The 19,443-nt window shown below is 40.3% G+C and overlaps 2 protein-coding genes across 3 annotated transcripts; one reads left to right on the top strand and one right to left on the bottom strand.

Annotated features, from left to right (window-relative positions):
* Nucleotides 1–1,830: 1,830 nt before the first annotated feature.
* On the bottom strand, nt 1,831–5,932 carry ndufb9 (NADH:ubiquinone oxidoreductase subunit B9). Its single transcript, XM_063000350.1, has 4 exons — nt 5,828–5,932; nt 4,189–4,381; nt 3,529–3,642; nt 1,831–2,221 (listed from the first exon to the last, which is right to left on the bottom strand). Exons 1-4 carry the CDS (start codon nt 5,911–5,913, stop codon nt 2,090–2,092), a joined length of 525 nt encoding a protein of 174 aa, XP_062856420.1. The 5' UTR covers nt 5,914–5,932; the 3' UTR covers nt 1,831–2,089.
* A 394-nt stretch (nt 5,933–6,326) lies between these two features.
* On the top strand, nt 6,327–18,211 carry tatdn1 (TatD DNase domain containing 1). 2 transcript variants are annotated; one of them, XM_063000329.1, is made up of 12 exons: nt 6,327–6,399; nt 8,206–8,271; nt 9,437–9,486; nt 9,849–9,912; nt 11,013–11,156; nt 11,299–11,341; nt 12,506–12,591; nt 12,699–12,739; nt 12,818–12,894; nt 14,710–14,780; nt 15,731–15,857; nt 17,932–18,211. In XM_063000329.1, exons 1-12 carry the CDS (start codon nt 6,327–6,329, stop codon nt 18,032–18,034), a joined length of 945 nt encoding a protein of 314 aa, XP_062856399.1. In that variant the 3' UTR covers nt 18,035–18,211. The 2 variants fall into 2 exon arrangements, with proteins under 2 accessions (XP_062856399.1, XP_062856409.1); XM_063000339.1 differs by lacking the exons at nt 6,327–6,399; nt 9,437–9,486 and having other exon boundaries at nt 8,224–8,271.
* Nucleotides 18,212–19,443: the final 1,232 nt, after the last annotated feature.

The raw sequence follows: 19,443 nt of genomic DNA, 5'->3' as shown, positions 1-19,443 counted from the left end.
TGTAACCATAACAAGAAGTCACAAATCTTGGCTTTTTAATTTATTTTCTTTCTACCTGATTTTGAATGTAAACTGTATATCTGGGGCTAAATCTCGTCCGCTCCTATATGCTGGGTGGTATAATCAATGCTCTGTGTGCTTTCCGCTGTATAGTAACTGTAGGCCTGTGTGATGCTCGTGCAGAAAGGGCTAGAATGTCCAACACTGTTCCTCTTAGCCGATGCCTCACGCATATGACGCTGATAGTGTGTAAATAAACAATGTATATGTGTATTCAGCCCAGTGATATTCTTACCGATCTGTACTATAGCTGCTCTGGTAATGTGTAGAAGTGGCTAGTATTCATGAATGTAAAGCATAGTGCAGGTTATTCAGGAGGAAAGCTTGGGGGTTGAAGTTGTTTGAATAGACTGCAGCTCTGTGCTGTTCTGAAGAGTGTTTATTTATTGTCAAAATGCTGTTTTAGCTAATAAAATTATATCAAATTACGTCTCGCAGTGATAATCTTTTCGTACTATTTCCTTTTCTCACAGTTCAGCATAGCCGATTAGTCTTCCGCTGCTGGAGACCCCGATCGCATCCGAGGAGGGTATAGTGGTTTGATGCTTGTGCCGTCCATCCACCCCTAATTCACCCAGACATCGATGGATTCGCAAGTGAGGCCAGTCTCATGCACGGAGAGTCACACAGTGATCTCCACATTCCTTCTCGGGCTACTAACTACGGTCCTTACACAGTGTTGAAGACCCCACCCTCCTTTCAGTCCAGTTTTTTTTCCCACCCAGTAAACTAGGGGCCAGTTTTGTCTGCTGTAGGCACTGCCAGCCGAGAGCAGAGCTGTGATTCAAACTCGGAGAGTTGGGCTCCCCGTCAATGATAAACTGACTTTAAATAACAAAGCAGTTTATTTTTACTAATGTGGTCGTATCCAGTGAAGGTCAGTAACGCGTTACTTAGTAACGAGTAATCTAACGCGTTACTATTTCCAATCCAGTAATCAGATTAAAGTTACTTATCCAAGTTATTGTGCGTTACTATTTTTGTCATTTTCCTTAGTAAAAAGACATTTACCAACTTTTTAATGCCATCAGCAAAATTGGGTTGAGCGTGTAGCCACTGATGCACCGCTGCTTTCACATCATCATTAAAACAGCGATCCACAACCTTTTCTGCACCAAGGACCGGTTTCATATAAGATATGATTTCACGAACCAGCATGGGCGGGAGAATTTAAAATAAAATTATACGACGAGCATAATAAAAGAAACAAAGTGCATAACCGTACTACTCAGCAATTATGGAAAGTCAGTGGGAACCCTGAGCTTTTTTCACTGCATCGAGACGTTCCACCTGGGGGTGATAACACAGTAACACCCGAAGTGTGTTCCTTACGTCCAGTCTACTCCTTAACTTTGTGAAGAGGGATTTTCTCCAGTGATGGCAACCAAAACAAAGATAGGATGTTGGAAATGGACACAGAAAAAAATACATTACTTATTCTTTCTCTGCAGCCCGATAATAAATGACCCATGGAGCGGTACTGGACCCGGTGGTTGGGGGCCACTGCCTTAAAGCTTCCGAGCGTCCAAAAAGGTGGAAATCAGATGGTGCTGAAACCGGACTATAAGCGTCTCTCAGACTCTCAGACACGACCAATTACTCCTCCTCCCACCCTCACCGTTTCCAACCAAAATATAAAAGTGCGGAAACTTTTTGAAGATCCCTCGTATTATTAAATAGAAAAGCAAGTGTTAACGTTTAGATTAGCAAACCCGTAAATTAATTTTACTAAAGCAGTCTTAAAATCCAATAAAAACAAGCAAACGAGCATGAATTAGAACATATTTATTATACTCTGAAGCACACTGGGTGCTTTACAGCTCTGTACAGTCTACACTTCAGTCACACACACACACACACACACACAAACTCCTCAGCATAATTACACATGACTTATAATTTAATCGTCCACTGCTAAGATAAAACGACTAGATGAAGCTTAAACTCAACTTTATCCTCCAGGTGGGAGATCTGAGGAGCAGGAGGTGGTTGCAGTGCATGTGCTTCCTGTAGTGCTTCACGTAGACCTTCACATAGGTCTCTCTCTGGGCCGGGTAACAAACTGCCACCACAGTGGGGGGAGTTCGCCCTCCTTACGGGCAGGAGGAAGAGCCTCGGATGTGGGTGCACTGACTGGGGTCTCCTCCTTCAGCTGTTTCACCTGTGGAGTAATCAGATCCATCAGCATCAGGTTTTAATGACAGAAAGCTTCACATCATAGTGACGTACGCTATATGGGCAACCATAAGTTTGTTGGACATGCCATTCCTAAACCATATGTATAGATATACTGTAGATTTGGCCCCAACTTTGCTCATGTCACAGCCTACTCTGTTCTGTAAAAGCATTCAACAACATTTTAAAGTGTGTTTGTAGGAATTTGTGCCCATGAGGTAAGAGCATCTGTGAGATCAGGTATTGCTGGCAAAAAGGTTTGGCCAGCAAATAATGTTCTAATTTTTTCCTAGAGTTCAGTAGTGTTGTGGCCAAGGCTTTATGCAAGCCACTGATGTCACACTCAACTCATTAAACCATGTCGTAATAATTAATAGCAGTTAAATAACAATTCTATTTTAAAGAAAATCTTCCGTTTTAAGAAGCTCCAGCATTGAAGAAGGTTATTAAAAGTAAAGTCAATTTTCAGTGCTGATTTATCTTAATAGTGTTGGTCAGTCTGTATCATATTGTTAAAAGAAAATGAAAATTAGTTTTCCATGCATTCACACTGGCATGTTCTGGGGTTCAATTGAGTCTCATCATTACACACAAGTTGGCAGCCAAATGATAAAGTATTGCAAAGGAATATCTTTGAAATTCTTCCTCATAATGTTAAGGTTGCTATATATATTTTTTTTTTTACTTGTCAGGGAAAATGAAGAGAAAAAAAGCTTATTATTATTATGCGGGTCTTCGTGATGTAATTCTACATGGCACTCACTGCCTGTATAGGTAAATGAGTGAGTGACCACACGTTTCTGTGCGACCCCTGTGTGAGCAATGGTCTCAGTCTGGCCACCCCTATGGAAATCGTCTGACTCCGCCATTACATTATGTTACATTATTTTTACTGGAGAGACAAAATACAGAAAAGTGCGTAATTCTTACATACGTAATTTTTTACGAAGTGTTAACTTATATTAATTCTAAATAAAAACTGAACATTATGTTTTTTTGCAATAGTGTTTTCTCAAAATAAAATATTTTTCAGTGTTTTGTTATATCGCCAAAAATATCGTTATCGCAAAAATAACCTGAAATATCGTGATATTATTTTAGGGCCATATCGCCCACCCCTAGATGGAAATACACATTAGTCTTGCAAAATCCCAAACAAGTTTCTCCAGACATTTCCAGTTAGAGACAAAATTGCCCCCCATTGGTCTATACATCTACTACATTACTACTATTTGTTGGTATTATTAGGAGTAGAGATTCTTGTGTTGATCTGCAATGCCAGTAGATTCTTACCTCCTTCTCCCAGCTCAGGGCTCGCAGCTTTTTCCACTGCTCTCTTTTTGAGAAGTAATCAGGGTACATGGCCTTCTCAGAGGGATGCCAGTGATCCAGAACCCATTCAGGAACCTAAAAAAACCACACAGGTCAATCAGCTGCTGTCATAATGAATCTTACATGTTCCCTGATGATGTGACATTAAAGCCATTGATTTTGATATTACTATAGCAAATTGAGTAACCATATTACTGCAGTGTTGCTGGAACATTTACAGCACTCCTGTAGAAATTAATCGAGCTCGAGTGGCGCTGAGCTCTCATGTTCAAATCTCAGCTGTGTTATTATCCAGCCAGGCGCCCATACAGACATGATCGGCTGTCAAGAAGGGAATGATCAAATAGGTTACACAATGCTGCTGCAACTGTGCCCTCTGCTGGCTGACTGAGGACCCTGCACGAAGCTAGCAGTGCATGACTGTATGCGTTACCGCTCTGGCCAATGCAAATTAAACGAAGCGGTCAGCAACTGCACGCATGTCTGGGGGCAGGTGATAGTCTCTGGATCTCTTTGGTCAGGGTGGTGGTTACAAGTTACAATCAGGGAATTGGATACAACTCGATAAAAAATGGGAGAAATAAACAAATAATAATAATAAAAAAGTAACAACTCTCATACCTTGTAGCACTCATATCTCTCGTAGGAGGTTCCACCTGGTGAGTCAGGGAACAGGTAGGGCTGAGGATGCTGCTTAGCCCAGAACTCCTCCTCTCCGGCCTTTAGCATCTTGGTAGCCTTTACCATGTCCTTCTCATTCTTATGCTCATCAAAGCGTGCCCTCAGCACACAGGCGTAGAAACGATACTTATCCCTACAACAACAAGAATGCCATATTAGTAATTTAGTTCAGATAAAAAAAACAAAAAACATATGCTCGCCTACAAAGCCAAAAATGGACCGGCCCCAAGCTACCTTCACGGTCTAATCAAACCACGCTCTGTACCACGCAACCTCCGAGCCACTAGTCTCGCTCGACTTGATCCTCCACCCAGAACTAAAGGAAGACAAGCATCAAGGCTCTTCTCTGTGCTGGCACCCAAGTGGTGGAACGAACTTCATCTGTCTGTCCGAACGTCTGAGTCTCTTGCTGTCTTCACTAAGTGCTTGAACTGATTTGTACTTATTCACTAAAATTTTTCCATTTCAAGAGAAAAAAAAAAGAAAAGAAAAGAAAAAAATAAACACTTTGGTTCTAACAGGTTTTAGCAGATTTGTGTTCTTGGACTGTTGTCTACTTAAACTAGAGTAATGTAATGTTTACTATGAAAGCACTTCTGTAATAAGATCGTCTACTAAATGCAGAAAACGTAAATGAAAACAGTTCATAAAACAAAAGCTAATGTCTTTTTTTTCTTTGAAAAACCAAACAGTAGAAAGAATGTTCTGAAGAAACACTATCCACATGACCACCAGGTGTCACAATCAACTTGACAGCACTGGAAATAACTTAGATTATTTGGGGGCTACGAATATATTTAGGAGTAGCCATAGTGTAAATAGTTTAAAACAGATCTCCCATATGCCAACAGCCTATTGATCTTCCTGTCCCATATCGTGATTTATTTGTAAACTTTTTTTTACTTATCTCAATGCTGTATAAGGGAACGATATACCCATCTAGGCTCACTGACGCCCCCTAGAGGGCCTTTGGTTGAGAACCATTGGTGTTATTTATTAAGATTTTCAACCTCATGTTTCACACACGTTGGTTACATTCATGACAGGACAGGTAGTTACTGGTCACACCAGATTCATCAGTTCAAGTTTAATGTCAAACACAGTCATGGACAATTTTGTATGTCCTAGTCACCTCACTTGCATGTCTTTGGACTGTGGGAGGAAACCTGAGCTCCCGGAGGAAACCCACACAGAGACAACATGCAAAAACTATAAACACAGTCTAAAAAGACTCGTCTACCCGTCATTAGCGGTGTCGGGTCAGTTAATACAGATATTGAACTCACATGCTATTTAAAGAATCGTGTTATCAGATGCCTAATGGTTTGATTTTATAAATGTAAAACACGTATATGATACTGCACCATCTAACCATGCTAGAGCTTTATTTTTGGTCTATTCTGTCCATTTATGTCCTTTATATGTGTTGTCATATGTGTTGTTAACATTAGCGACATGCTAATGCTAACTAGCAGAATGACCTGAACGTCCCAACGGTCGAGCAGCGCCTGAATTTCACACAACGAACCTCGACACGCTTCTCAACTTTTACCGACATATAAAACCATTTCAACAATACCTGAAGATGCACCAGGACTCCAGGTGCCTCAGAGACTTTTTATACAGCCGTAACACTTTTTGTTGGTGGCTGAGGAACGCAGCCATCTTCTCCTAGCCTCGACCAGCCCCCAACTGCGCATGCGCAATAATATCAACCGGCTGTATCCCAAATATCCTTCGTTCTCTATATAGGAGACCTTTAGTGTTTTTCATGCAAATCTTAGACAACCTATTAAGTGCACTACGGAATTAATTTTGTGCAGTTTGAGATGCAACCACATTTCGATCAGTGTAAACAAAGTATCAGTAATAAACGCGCACGTACATTTTTATCATACTTGGTTCTCTGATATTACTCATTTGAAATCAAATGCTCAGCTAATATCATTTTAGCTATAATATTAATTTTTATATGATTACAATTATTATAATTAAATACTTCACTTCACCAAAAGTCTAACCATTTATGGAAATAGTTGCGATATAATGTCAGTCATTACGGTAGACACGTTGTGCTAATGGTACAGCTTGGGTTTAGATTTTGCCACTTTACTGCTGTCAGATTAACCATGGCAAACTTCAGATTTGTAGGTAAGCTTTACACGTTCATCATGTAAATAACATGCTTTTTAAAAGTTGTAGGATACAGAAATCAGGTTCAGGAACTGCAGATGCACTTGAAGTACCAGTTTATTCAAGTGCAACTGCATTGTATTAACATTCAGTTGCCAGTTGATCAGGTCCACTTATCATGTGCATTTTATAGGTATACAAGCACTGAATGTAGTCCACCTGTTGCTGTGTACAGTGTGTCAGCACCCATCTAACTATCCATGAATGGAGCGAGACCATCACAACACCAAAGAAGATACACCGATCCGCCATAACATTAAAACCACCTCCTGTCCATTTAATCAGCTCCACTTACCATATAAAGGCACTTTGTAGTTCTACAATTACTGACTGTAATCTATGTTTCTCTGCATGCTTTGTTAGCCCCCTTTCATGCTGTTCTTCAATGGTCAGGACCCCCACAGGACCACCACAGAACAGGTATTATTTAGGTGGTGCATCATTCTCAGCACTTCAGTGACACTGACATGGTGTCTAACAGAGTGGATAGTGAGTGGACACGGTATGTAAAAACTCCAGCAGCGCTGCTGTGTCTGATCCACTCATACCAGCACAACACACACTAACACACCACCACCATGGCAGTGTCACTGCAGTGCTGAGAATCATCCACCACCTAAATAATACCTGCTCCGTGGGGGTCCTGACCATTGAAGAACAGGGTGAAAGCAGGCTAAAAAAAACATGCAGAGAAACAGATGGACTACAGTCAGTAATTGTAGAACTACAAAGTGCTTCTATATGGTAAGTGGAGCTGATAAAATGGACAGTGAGTGTAGAAACAAGAAGGTGGTCATAATGTTATGCCTGATCGGTTGTATATAGGTGTGAACGTAGGGTAAAAGGGGCAGTTACACCAGCCCTGTTAAAATCATCTCAGTAATGCCACCAGAAATATCAATTAAAATAGTGCTTTGAAAATATCACTGGTGTATTTAAATGCTTTTTTTATTTGTATAACAGCAGTACATTCACATTTTCAGCATTTATCCAAAGGGACTTACAGTACAGTGACAGTATACTGTCTAAGCAATTGATGGTTAAGGGCCTTGCTCAAGGGCCCAGCAGTGACAACCTGTCAAGTGGTGGGGCTTGAACCAGCAACCTTTTAATTACTAGTCCAGTACCTCAACTGCTATGCTACAACTGCCCTAGAAAGTACAACTGCCCTAGAAAGTACAACTGCCCTGCCAGTAGAAAAACCTTAAATACAATCTCTGCGTGTACATTAAATTAACCTTAAAGTTTTTAGTATAACAGTAAATGTATATTAACCTCACCTAGTCTGCTAAAAATGTAATTATAAAACATAGTTGCAGTTTGTTAGTACAGTTTTAGGTCATTATTATATAGGGTGGCACAGCACTAAAATACGCCAGCTCACTATGACAAATGTCTTTGGGGCGGCACGGTGGCTCAGTGGGTAGCACTGTTGCCTCACAGCAAGAAGGTCCTGGGTTCGATTCACAGGTCCGGGTCCTTTCTGTTTGGGTTTCCTCTGGGAGCTCCGGTTTTCTCCCACAGTCCAAAGACGTGCAAGTGAGGTGAACTGGAAATACAAAATTGTCCATGACTGCGTTTGACAATAAACCTTGTGAACTGATGAATAACTACCATTTCTGTCATGAATATAACCAAAGTGTGTAAAACATGACCTTAAAATCCTAATAAATAAATAAATAATGTCCTTGTGGCCGATCAGGCGTCTACACAGACATGATTGACTATGTCTAATAGGGGGTCTGTTATTCTTTCTGTCTGCAGATATAGGTATTAACCTTACCGACAGCATGTTTCGGGGAATCTACAGAGGAAATCAGAAGCATGAAGGTAATACCTCATCCACTTATGATATTACATATATTACTGTTATGCAGTATGTCAAATAGAAGTGCATTTTCTTGTCCTTGTTTATTTTCAGTTTCTGTTACATTATGTTTGAAACATAGGTCAGAGTTGGATTTTTGGAAGTTTGGTATGATTTTGACACCTACTTGGTGTAAAGGTGGGGAAAATGTCAGACAGTAAAATCACAAACTGTTTGAATGTAAACCTGAGCCAAATCCATGCTAATGTGTAAAACTGATGCTTAAGTTTTGGACTCAACTCAATGTTCAATATATGTGAATACTTTTTTGGGATCTTGGTAAAATCTGTCTGATATTTAATCATTTGGTAAAATTGTAGTGTAACAAGTCTGTTTTTAAAATGTAGTCCATAAAAATATGAATTATGTATTGAGTAGAAGTATCAGGAATAAAGTAAAAGAAATGTTTACAGATATTATGGCTTAGATCTGGCTTAGAGTCTTAGTGTTGCTATTAGCCGGTCGGCATCTACACATTATTGGCAGTGTCTAAGGGTTGATGGTTGAAGTCCTGAGATAGATTGGCCCCCTGTCCAGGGTATTCCTGCTTTGTGCCCAGTGTTCCCCCATGGTACTGGACCTGACTAGGGTAAAGTGCCTGATGAACATAAAATTCTACCTAGGTACACTAAACTACTCTACATATGTGCTTTAAAACAGTGGTGGTCTAGTGGGTACATTTACATTTTTGGCATTTAGCAGACGCCCTTATCCAAAGCGACTTACATTACAGTTACAGTATACAGTCTGAGCAACTGAGGGTTAAGGGCCTTGCTCAAGGGCCCAACAGCAGCAACCTAGCAGTGGTGGGGCTTGAACCAGCAACCTTTAGATTACTAGTCCTGTGCCTTAACCACTAGGCTACGGCTTGCCATAAAAGGGTAGAGCTTTTGTAAAAGGGTAGAGTTGCAAGATTCTCAGTTCAAATCCAGCCTCTGCTATGCAGCCACTGTTGGGCTCTTGAGCAAGGCCCTTGCTGTACAATGGCTGACCCTGCGCTCTGACCCCAGAATCCAAACAAGCCAAGATATGAGGAAAATGTCATTGTTCTGTACATGTGTATATGTACAGTATATATGACAAATAAAGGCATTCTTCTAATTATTAATATTAATTCTCTGCTTCTAGATGATTTTCCTCAAATCATAGAAAGAGCTCTTAGTGTCGGTGTCCAAAAGGTATGATATATCACTACTAATTACCTCCCAACACACACTATAACACCAAAAGTATGTGGACACCCTCCTTTTTATTAGGTTTAGGTGTTTCGGCCACACCCATTTGTAACAAGTCTATAAAAAAAATTACATAACATGAACAATATGCTTCTAAATCTGTGGCAACATTTTGGGGAAGGCCCCAGGATGACTGTGCTGGAATGGGCACATACTTTCACAGGGACAAAATCTCAAACACATGTGGAGCAATTACTGTAATCCATATTACTGTCCAATAAGTTAATGGTCAGGTGCCCACATACATTTGGCCATACAGTATATGTTCTTAAAACTTACTTGAAAAGTTCATGTTCTGTTTACAGTTTATGATCACTGCTGGGAATCTGCAAGACAGTAGAGATGCCTTGAAACTAGCACAGACCAGAGGTAAGAAACAACACACATTGCACACACTGGTGATCAGGATGTGTCCTAATACCATTTTTAAACTGACTCTAGTACCATTCTCTAAGAATCAGGCAATTCCAATACTAACTCACATTCTTACAGAGCACCAGACTGTTATAGAATTTGGGTCCTAAGTGGACATCACCTGCATTCACAGCAGAACATATGGAAGTGGATCAGAGTCAGTATCCACCCTGATACTGATCATTATTATCAAATAGAGACTTTTATAGATTACACAATGGTTTGGTCATATGCTTTTACAATACACAGGGCTTCACAATAATGGCTTAATGTATTTGTTATTCTTTATATATCACAGCTATTCAGCCAGTTTAACTACTAAATACTTTTATAAAAATCTAAATATGAGTAATTATGTTATGTTCAAATTCTAAGTATAACCTTTAGATTTATTGACACCCCTGCTACTATATATTAACGGGTCGCCACAGTGTTCTGGTCTGCATTTCTGATTTGGTGCAGTTTTTATGCCGGATGCCCTTTCTGATTTAACCCTCCTGTTATGTTCGTTTCTCGTCAATTTGACCCGGGGCATGTTTAATTATCCAAAAGTGTCAGAAACCAAAAAATCCCAATAATCATTGTTTATATCTCATTATTAACTCCTTCTGCTTGGCTTAATAAGTGAAATCAATGAAGTTTCATACCAAAAAATACTTTTAACTATATCTTTTTAGATTTTGAAACATTAAGATGGGTCAATTTGACATAACATAACATAACAGGAGGGTTAAACTTACTATCCAGGCTTGGGACCAGCACTGAGAACACACTGACAAGTGCATCTTCCAGTAGTTAAGCTGTTTTGCCACGCCCCTCTTTAGGCATAGCCAATCATGTCTGTGTAGATGCCTGAGTCCACCCTGGGTCTAACTGGTATTGGGCTAGCATGATTTAGCGTGGAACCACCCAAGTGCCAGGAAAGATGGATAAAAAGGTTAAAAATGTACTTGTAGTATAATTGGCTTAATCTCACACTTAAATTATGAGACATTAGTTTGTAGCCTGAAAGTGAGCTGTGTGTGTGTGTGTGCGTGTGTGTGTACCGTCTGTAGATGAGTTCTTCGGTACTGTTGGCTGCCATCCGACACGTTGCTCTGAGTTTAAACAACAGGAACCAGAGCAGTACCTCTCTGCACTCATGGAGCTGGCCATCAAGAACAAAGGAAAGGTGGTGGCCATCGGGGAGTGTGGTCTGGGTAATGTACTCATTCAGATTTAGAACTATTATGTACTCTTATAAACCAAAATACACAACTACAACCATACCATTTTTAAATGTTTTAAAATGTTATATTGGTTCTTTAGTTTCTCTTTTGACTGTTTTCCTGCATCCTGCAGATTTCGACAGGTTGGAATTTTGCCCGAAAGAGACCCAGCTGAAGTAAGCAGTACAAGTCCATGTCATCTAACGCCTACTTTTTGTTTATATATTTTAGTCTGTAAAGCAATCACTCTAGCTTGGGGTTGAATCTCACTGGTGCTATCGGCCTCTCGGGTGTCTACACAGACATGATTGGTGGAGGGCGAACTGCCTAGCCATTGGGAGGTGAACTCAGTGTGCATTCAGTGCAGATCCCTGGATAAAAATAGGAGGGTTGAGTCAGGAAGGGCATCTGGCATCCACCACCATCACACAATGGCCAAATTCCTACAGTATCCTGTTACATAGACTATAACATAAAAGCATTGTAGAATCTAGGTGCCCATCAAAGGAGAATTTAATGGTGGACATGTGTTAGCATGGGCACTTTGACTGGCCTGTTCTACTCAGCTTCATACACAGAGGGGTTCGTCATAGCCTTCATGTACTCTGGCATCAGTATGTCTTGGACTGGAAAGTGGCGTACATGATAAGAAGTGCATCAGTTGCATTTTATGACGTCTAAAACCCAGTTCTAGCTGGTTTAGACCAGTTTCTACATTCTAGCTGAATCCTCCGCTGCCCTTCAAGGTCACTGATGGGAGTTTCTATGTGAGACTTTGTCAGTGTGATCCTTCTCAGCAGACGATAATAAAACTTTTTTCTACTCATAATCCTCATAGTCTCTGGGGTATTTCATTAAGGGTTTGTCCACCACAGCATTCCCATGGACAATATGAGGGGGACGGGGGTTAATGTTTTGGCTTATCAGTGTACTGTAAGTTCAGCATAGGTTTATCATAATGGCATTGCAGAACCAACTTGGTGCACTATATGCCCATTAAACCACCATTTGGAATTTAGCTGCCCCATGCTGTAACTTGTTGCTTATCATAGAGGTGCAGCAGGTGGCATGGTTGTTGCACAGCACCGAGGTTCTAATCTGACCTGTGCTTACTGTCTGGAAGGCATTTAACATCTTTTTTTTTGTTGTCTCTAAGTTTTTCAAGGTACTGAGGTCCCAAAAAGATGCCAGTATGTAAATTGGCTACACTTAAATGCCCCCCTGGTGTTTGTATGTAATGTTTTGTAATGCAATGGCACCCTGTTCTGGACTTAATGTTCCTTGGTGATTCTGAACTCAATGCAAATGATAAAATTTCTCTTCTATTCATTTATAAACAGGTATTTTGAGAAGCAGTTTGATTTGGCTGAAGAAACCAAACTGCCCATGTTCCTGCACTGCAGAAATTCTCACCAGGAATTCCTAGGTAGGTTTATTTCTACGTTTCTCCTGGTTTGTAACAGTTGGATAAAACCTAGTTTTACCAGCCTTTAAAAATAAGGGTAATCTGTAATTGTTCTCTGTTGTGTTTAGACATTATGAAGAGAAACAGAGACAGATGTGTTGGAGGGGTGGTAGGTGTAACATTTATGCTGAGCTTTTTTCTTTTTGTTGCTGATATTTTCAGTATCTCATGTGCTTCTGCTTTGTAGGTTCATTCATTTGATGGAACCAAAGAGGATGCTGCTGCCTTTATAGATTTGTACCTTTATATCGGCATCAACGGCTGGTGAGCATCTGGAGTTTACTTTCATATTCAGACTATGTAAAAGAATGAATTCACATCTATTCTGCACATGACAGAATCTCTTCCAGTATCATTCTGTACACTTCATAGCTAAAAGTATGTGGACACTTGACCATGAGCTTTGTGTCGTAGATTTGATATTAAATAGATATTAAATTAAACTTGCCATTTTACTTATCAATCTACACTTCATCACACATAATGATGACATGAAACCTGTTTTTTAAGCTATTGTTAAAGAAAATGAATTAGAAATCCAAAACTAAAAAATCTCATTTATAAAACTATTCAGACCTTTTTCTGTGGTCAGATGCATCCTGTTTACTTTAATTGTCCCTGTGATGTATGGGGAACTTGGTTTGGAAAGGCACACATCAGGGTCTAAAGGGGCTCCCAGTTTAGGGCACCAATTGAAAGGATGAATGCAGCCAAATACAGGAACATTCTGGAAGAAAACCCCCCCAACTCAGACTGGCGAGACAGTTCAACTTTCAACAACCACAACAGTATTGAAGTGGCTTTAGACAACATAAGGGTTACTTTACCTGCTAGGCTACAACTGCCCATGTTATGTCTATGTTATGTCCACTCATTGAAATTTGAAAAGAGAAAATAATAGTACATGCATTATTATTTCCAGCTGCTCCCTAATAGTGGTTGCTACAGCTGTTTAATCTGGTCTGCAAACCTGATTTTTACGTTTACAGTTTTTATGTTGGATTCCTTTATTGTCACATTTTTCACAACCTAATTAAATACAAAATGTAATGACCATTTTACTTATTCTGTATAAAAATAGTAAATGCCAATTTAATCAACCAGTTCATTGAAATAAAATAATTATTAAGGTCAATTAGACTAGACATACCCTGCTAGATTATAATAATGTAACATCATCACATAAAGAGAGAAATCAGAAGGGAGCTATTACTTTTTCATGACACTTTATAAAACGGATAGTTCCGGTCCTAAAATCTGATTGGCTGAGCCGCGTTCGAAGCCGCTGTAAAATCCCCGATAAACACACACCTATGACCACCTCACATCATTCCATATTAATACGCCACTAAAAAGAAAAAGTACAAACTCTGTTGAACACTATTTTAAGTCATGTACTATACATGGAAATGTCCAGATTAATATAAACAGTAATCCTAATCTTTAAGCGGGTGTTTCGTCCAAGAAATAGTGTAATAGTGTTTGTGGAGTTATTGTGAATGTTATGTTCGCCCTCATGTTGCCTAGCAACACTGTTAACGGACTACCTGATTTCGCGGAAGAATGCTTTATGTAAGTGTTTTTGTAAATAAAAACATTTATAAATTGAACATTGTTGTATTTTATTATATTTTATGTTGACCGCCGTTTTATAAAAGCAATAAGCCACTCGAGACATATGTATTTAATCAAAGAAAATAAATGAATTAACCTACAACATACAGTACATACAGTTTACATACAGTACACACACATGTGGTTTACTAAAGCAAAAAGCCACTCAAGACGTTGAGACGAGAGACCGTGCGTTACTGCTATGATTTTATCACAGGGAAAGACGTTTTAGGCACGCCACCTCGTGTCGTGCCAAAACAACCTTCCCCATGGTAAAATCGCAGTGACGCACGGTCTCTCGTGGCTTATTGCTTTAGTAAACCACATGTGTGTGTACTGTATGTAAACTGTATGTACTGTATGTTGTAGGTTAATTCATTTATTTTCTCTGATTAAATACAGCCGCTTACACAGAGTTTAAATGAAGCCAGTGATGATTACTCATTTCTCTCTCTCTGATTTCAGCTCCCTGAAGACAGAGGCCAATCTGGAAGCAATGAAGTCGATTCCCACAGAAAGACTCATGATTGAGACAGGTCTGACAAAACTAAAATAGACCGGTGACATCTTTTCATGTGTTCCTTACAAAAATGTTTTAAATAATTAATAATCACTGGGGGCCAGTGATAGCTCAGTGGTTAAGGTACTGGACTAGTAAACAGAAGGTTGCCGGTTCAAGCCCCGCCACCACCAAGTTGCCACTGTTGGGTCCCTGAGCAAGGCCCTTAACCATCAATTGCTCATCGTGTTCAGATCATTGTGTAAGTCGCTTTGGATAAAAGCGTCTGCTAAATGCTGAAAATGTAAATGTAATAATTAGTAATAACTGACAGATTACTTTGAGGCCAAAAGTATGTCGGACCTGTTGGACATCCCATAAAACTATGGGCATCTGTATGAAATATAGATTCATATCTATTGAACAGCCAGCTCAGAACAGACTCCATACTTCTAGGTAGGCTTTGCATAGGATTTTGGAGTATGTCTGTTAGAATAAATAGAATTTGTAAGGTCAGGAACTGATGTTACACAAGAAAGCCTTTCAGCTTAGCTCATCTATGTTCAGTGGGGTTGAGCTTAGGGGCACAATCATGCTGGAACAGGACAAGATCTTTCACATGATGTTGCCACAAAATCAAAATTGTACATTTTCCAATATTTCCGGCGGCCCCTGAGTTTACATGGTCCACTGCTTTGTGGCTGAGCTGTTTATTAACAGTTAACAGGGACAGATTCAAGGATGGTAGCAATTTCATGAACTGACTTGTGGAAACAGTGGTGCAGTCACTAAACCCTTCTGTTAGCAAGGGGTGAATTCACACACCTTTGGCCACATGGTTTACATGTATAGTCTGTAACACAGATGATAGAATCTTTCTCATTGGAATTTGCTTTAAATCGGTTCTGAACAATCAGTCTGCGCAGAGCTTCATTTTCTGATTGTTCTGATCACAAACTGTGATTGTCTCTGTTTCTTCCCTCCCAGACGCTCCATGGTGTGGCATCAAAAACACTCATGCAGGATCTAAGTTCATTAAAACAACATTTCCCACCAAGAAGAAGTGGGAGGCTGGACACTGTCTGAAGGATAGAAATGAACCCTGTCACATCATGTAGGTCACAAACCTTATGCTTCACATGCTTGATGATCATTTGACACTTGATTAACAGCTGGTATTGGACCGTTAGTATTCAGAATAGGTATTTAGAATCAAAATGAGTTGTTCCTTTTCAATCTGAACTAACAAACCAAGTAGCAGCAGCAATAACCACAAACGGATACTCAAGAAAAGAAAAATGACCCATAATAATTTCCATCTACACCACATGTCCATGCCATACTTATGGCATTAAAATACACAGAAGAGACCCAACAACCTAAAATCATATAATGCACAGACTCCGTGCAGAGACTCACAGCACTAGAGTCATACACACCAGACCACCCTATCATCAGTAGTATTCAAAATCTGTTAACATACAAACAGACCTGAAATACAACATACAGGGGTTGGACAATGAAACTGAAACACCTGGTTTTAGACCACAATAATTTATTAGTATGGTGTAGGGCCTCCTTTTGCGGCCAATACAGCGTCAATTCGTCTTGGAAATGACATATACAAGTCCTGCACAGTGGTCAGAGGGATTTTAAGCCATTCTTCTTGCAGGATAGTGGCCAGGTCACTACGTGATGCTGGTGGAGGAAAACGTTTCCTGACTCGCCTTCTCCAAAACACCCCAAAGTGGCTCAATAATATTTAGATCTGGTGACTGTGCAGGCCATGGGAGATGTTCAACTTCACTTTCATGTTCATCAAACCAATCTTTCACCAGTCTTGCTGTGTGTATTGGTGCATTGTCATCCTGATACACGGCACCGCCTTCAGGATACAATGTTTGAACCATTGGATGCACATGGTCCTCCAGAATGGTTCGGTAGTCCTTGGCAGTGACGCGCCCATCTAGCACAAGTATTGGGCCAAGGGAATGCCATGATATGGCAGCCCAAACCATCACTGATCCACCCCCATGCTTCACTCTGGGCATGCAACAGTCTGGGTGGTACGCTTCTTTGGGGCTTCTCCACACCGTAACTCTCCCGGATGTGGGGAAAACAGTAAAGGTGGACTCATCAGAGAACAATACATGTTTCACATTGTCCACAGCCCAAGATTTGCGCTCCTTGCACCATTGAAACTGACGTTTGGCATTGGCACGAGTGACCAAAGGTTTGGCTATAGCAGCCCGGCCGTGTATATTGACCCTGTGGAGCTCCCGATGGACAGTTCTGGTGGAAACAGGAGAGTTGAGGTGCACATTTAATTCTGCCGTGATTTGGGCAGCCGTGGTTTTATGTTTTTTGGATACAATCCGGGTTAGCACCCGAACATCCCTTTCAGACAGCTTCCTCTTGCGTCCACAGTTAATCCTGTTGGATGTGGTTTGTCCTTCTTGGTAGTATGCTGACATTACCCTGGATACCGTGGCTCTTGATACATCACAAAGACTTGCTGTCTTGGTCACAGATGCGCCAGCAAGACGTGCACCAACAATTTGTCCTCTTTTGAACTCTGGTATGTCACCCATAATGTTGTGTGCATTGCAATATTTTGAGCAAAACTGTGCTCTTACCCTGCTAATTGAACCTTCACACTCTGCTCTTACTGGTGCAATTAATGAAGATTGGCCACCAGACTGGTCCAATTTAGCCATGAAACCTCCCACACTAAAATGACAGGTGTTTCAGTTTCATTGTCCAACCCCTGTAAGTCTATGCTGGATTCCAGGACACAGTGGGATAACAGGAAATGAAAAAGCGGATCAACTAGCAACTATACAAACATCAAAATTCCTCCGACAGATATAAAACCCACTAATAAATATATACATCAAGAAAAAATTGCAAACTAAATGCAAACTAAACTAAACAAACTCTGTGAAATACACCCAACATCAAAATTAAACCAAGGGCACACCAAGGACGATGCATAGACCAAGTTTAAGAACAAACTGTCTGTGTGCTAACACTATCTGCAGTACAGTAACAGCTAGCAGTAAGCCTAGGTCAATAATTTTTGTTTAATAAATAACATTTTTGTTTATTTTTTGACATTTGACATTTTGATCTTAAATGAACTCAACATAAGAAAGTTATTCATAAAATAATCTTGTATGTCTTTGTAGACAAGTGCTGGAGGTGATGGCAGCGGTGAGGAACGAGGATCCAGTAGAGCTGGCTGAAACTATCTACAACAACACACTGAAAGTGTTCTTTACTGGAAGCTGATACTATAGAACTCCATACTTTCTATGCCTGTATGATAAAACCCTGACGGTGTAAGAGCTCGTTTTGAGTTCATCAGTCAGTGGATCTCTTTTGTGATGTCCAGGTTTCTCTCACACACTCTAAGAGTTTGATCACTGTACAAAAACCCATTTTAATAAATATTCTATATGAAAGTTAGCAACTGGTGCAGGTTTATTGGTCAGAATAAAGTTGGGTCCCACCCTGAACGTCTCTATGCTGGTTGATGTGGCATGCAAGCATGGTATAGCTACCTTGGTCACTTGTCCATCCATCCATCCATCGGTAGATCTAAAACTGTATTGTTTAACTGTATTGGCTTTAGAACTTTATCCAAAGTCACTTATAATTATGACTGAATACAATTTGAGCAATTAAGCATTAAGGGCCTTGCTCAGGTGCCCAACAGTGGCTGCTTTGGCAGTGGTGGGGTTTGAACGGGCAACCTTCCAGTACCTTTACCGCTGAGCTACCGCTGCCCCAGGAATATACTTTGACCAGGACATCATTCCATAATCAGTATGTAAGGACAGCGACATGGTTTCTGGGGACCTCTGATTGATCCTCACCCCTGGTCCCTGACCATAAGGACTTTGGCATGGCTTTGTGTGGTGCACAACTGTGACCCATTTTTCTTTAAAAATATTTTCGTCCATCCACCCTCCAACACCAACCTCCCCAACTCACTCATTTATCCATCCATTAATTAATTCATCCATCCATCCATCCATCCATCTATCCACTGGTATTTCTAGAACTTTGTTTAACTGTATTAACTTTATAACTCTGGGTCAAGAGAGGTGTTCATCGTGGAGTTAGTCATGAATTCCTTGGTTGTTAAATGGTCATCTTATGCAGTAACACAGTGGTTTTTCTTTATTGCCCCGATGCCTCTGGATGACATTTTGGGCTTCCTCCTACAGCCAGACAGGTTTGCTCTTGTGCCGTAAGTGTGGAACTTCTGGACAAGCTCTGGTCCCTGACCGTAAGGACTTTGGCATGGCTTTGTGTGGTGCAAGACTGTTGGACCCAGCTACTAAGGAAAATCTTCTGGATGTGATGTTTTCTACTCATCCATTCGTTGTCTGTTTTATCACTACTTTGTCCTTATCAGGGTCACAGTGGGTCTGATTCATTAGAACTACCAAGTGTGGTAATTTTAGAACACTGGTTGACCTTAATATTTTGTTAAAATATTTTTATCCATCCACCCTCCAACACACCTCCCCAACCCACTCATCCATCCATCCATCCACTAGTATTGTTAGAACGTTGTTTAACTGTATTACCTTTAGAACTGTGGTAATTTTAAAACACTAATCGACCTGAATATTGCTAACATTTCTATATTTCTATTTTTATCCATCAATCCATCTATCCACTAGTATTTC

This window comes from Trichomycterus rosablanca, chromosome 1 (assembly GCF_030014385.1).
Source record: "Trichomycterus rosablanca isolate fTriRos1 chromosome 1, fTriRos1.hap1, whole genome shotgun sequence".
Taxonomy (NCBI): domain Eukaryota; kingdom Metazoa; phylum Chordata; class Actinopteri; order Siluriformes; family Trichomycteridae; genus Trichomycterus; species Trichomycterus rosablanca.
The sequence above is the reverse complement of the archived record's forward strand: the minus strand, read 5'-3'. Positions and strand labels throughout refer to the sequence as shown.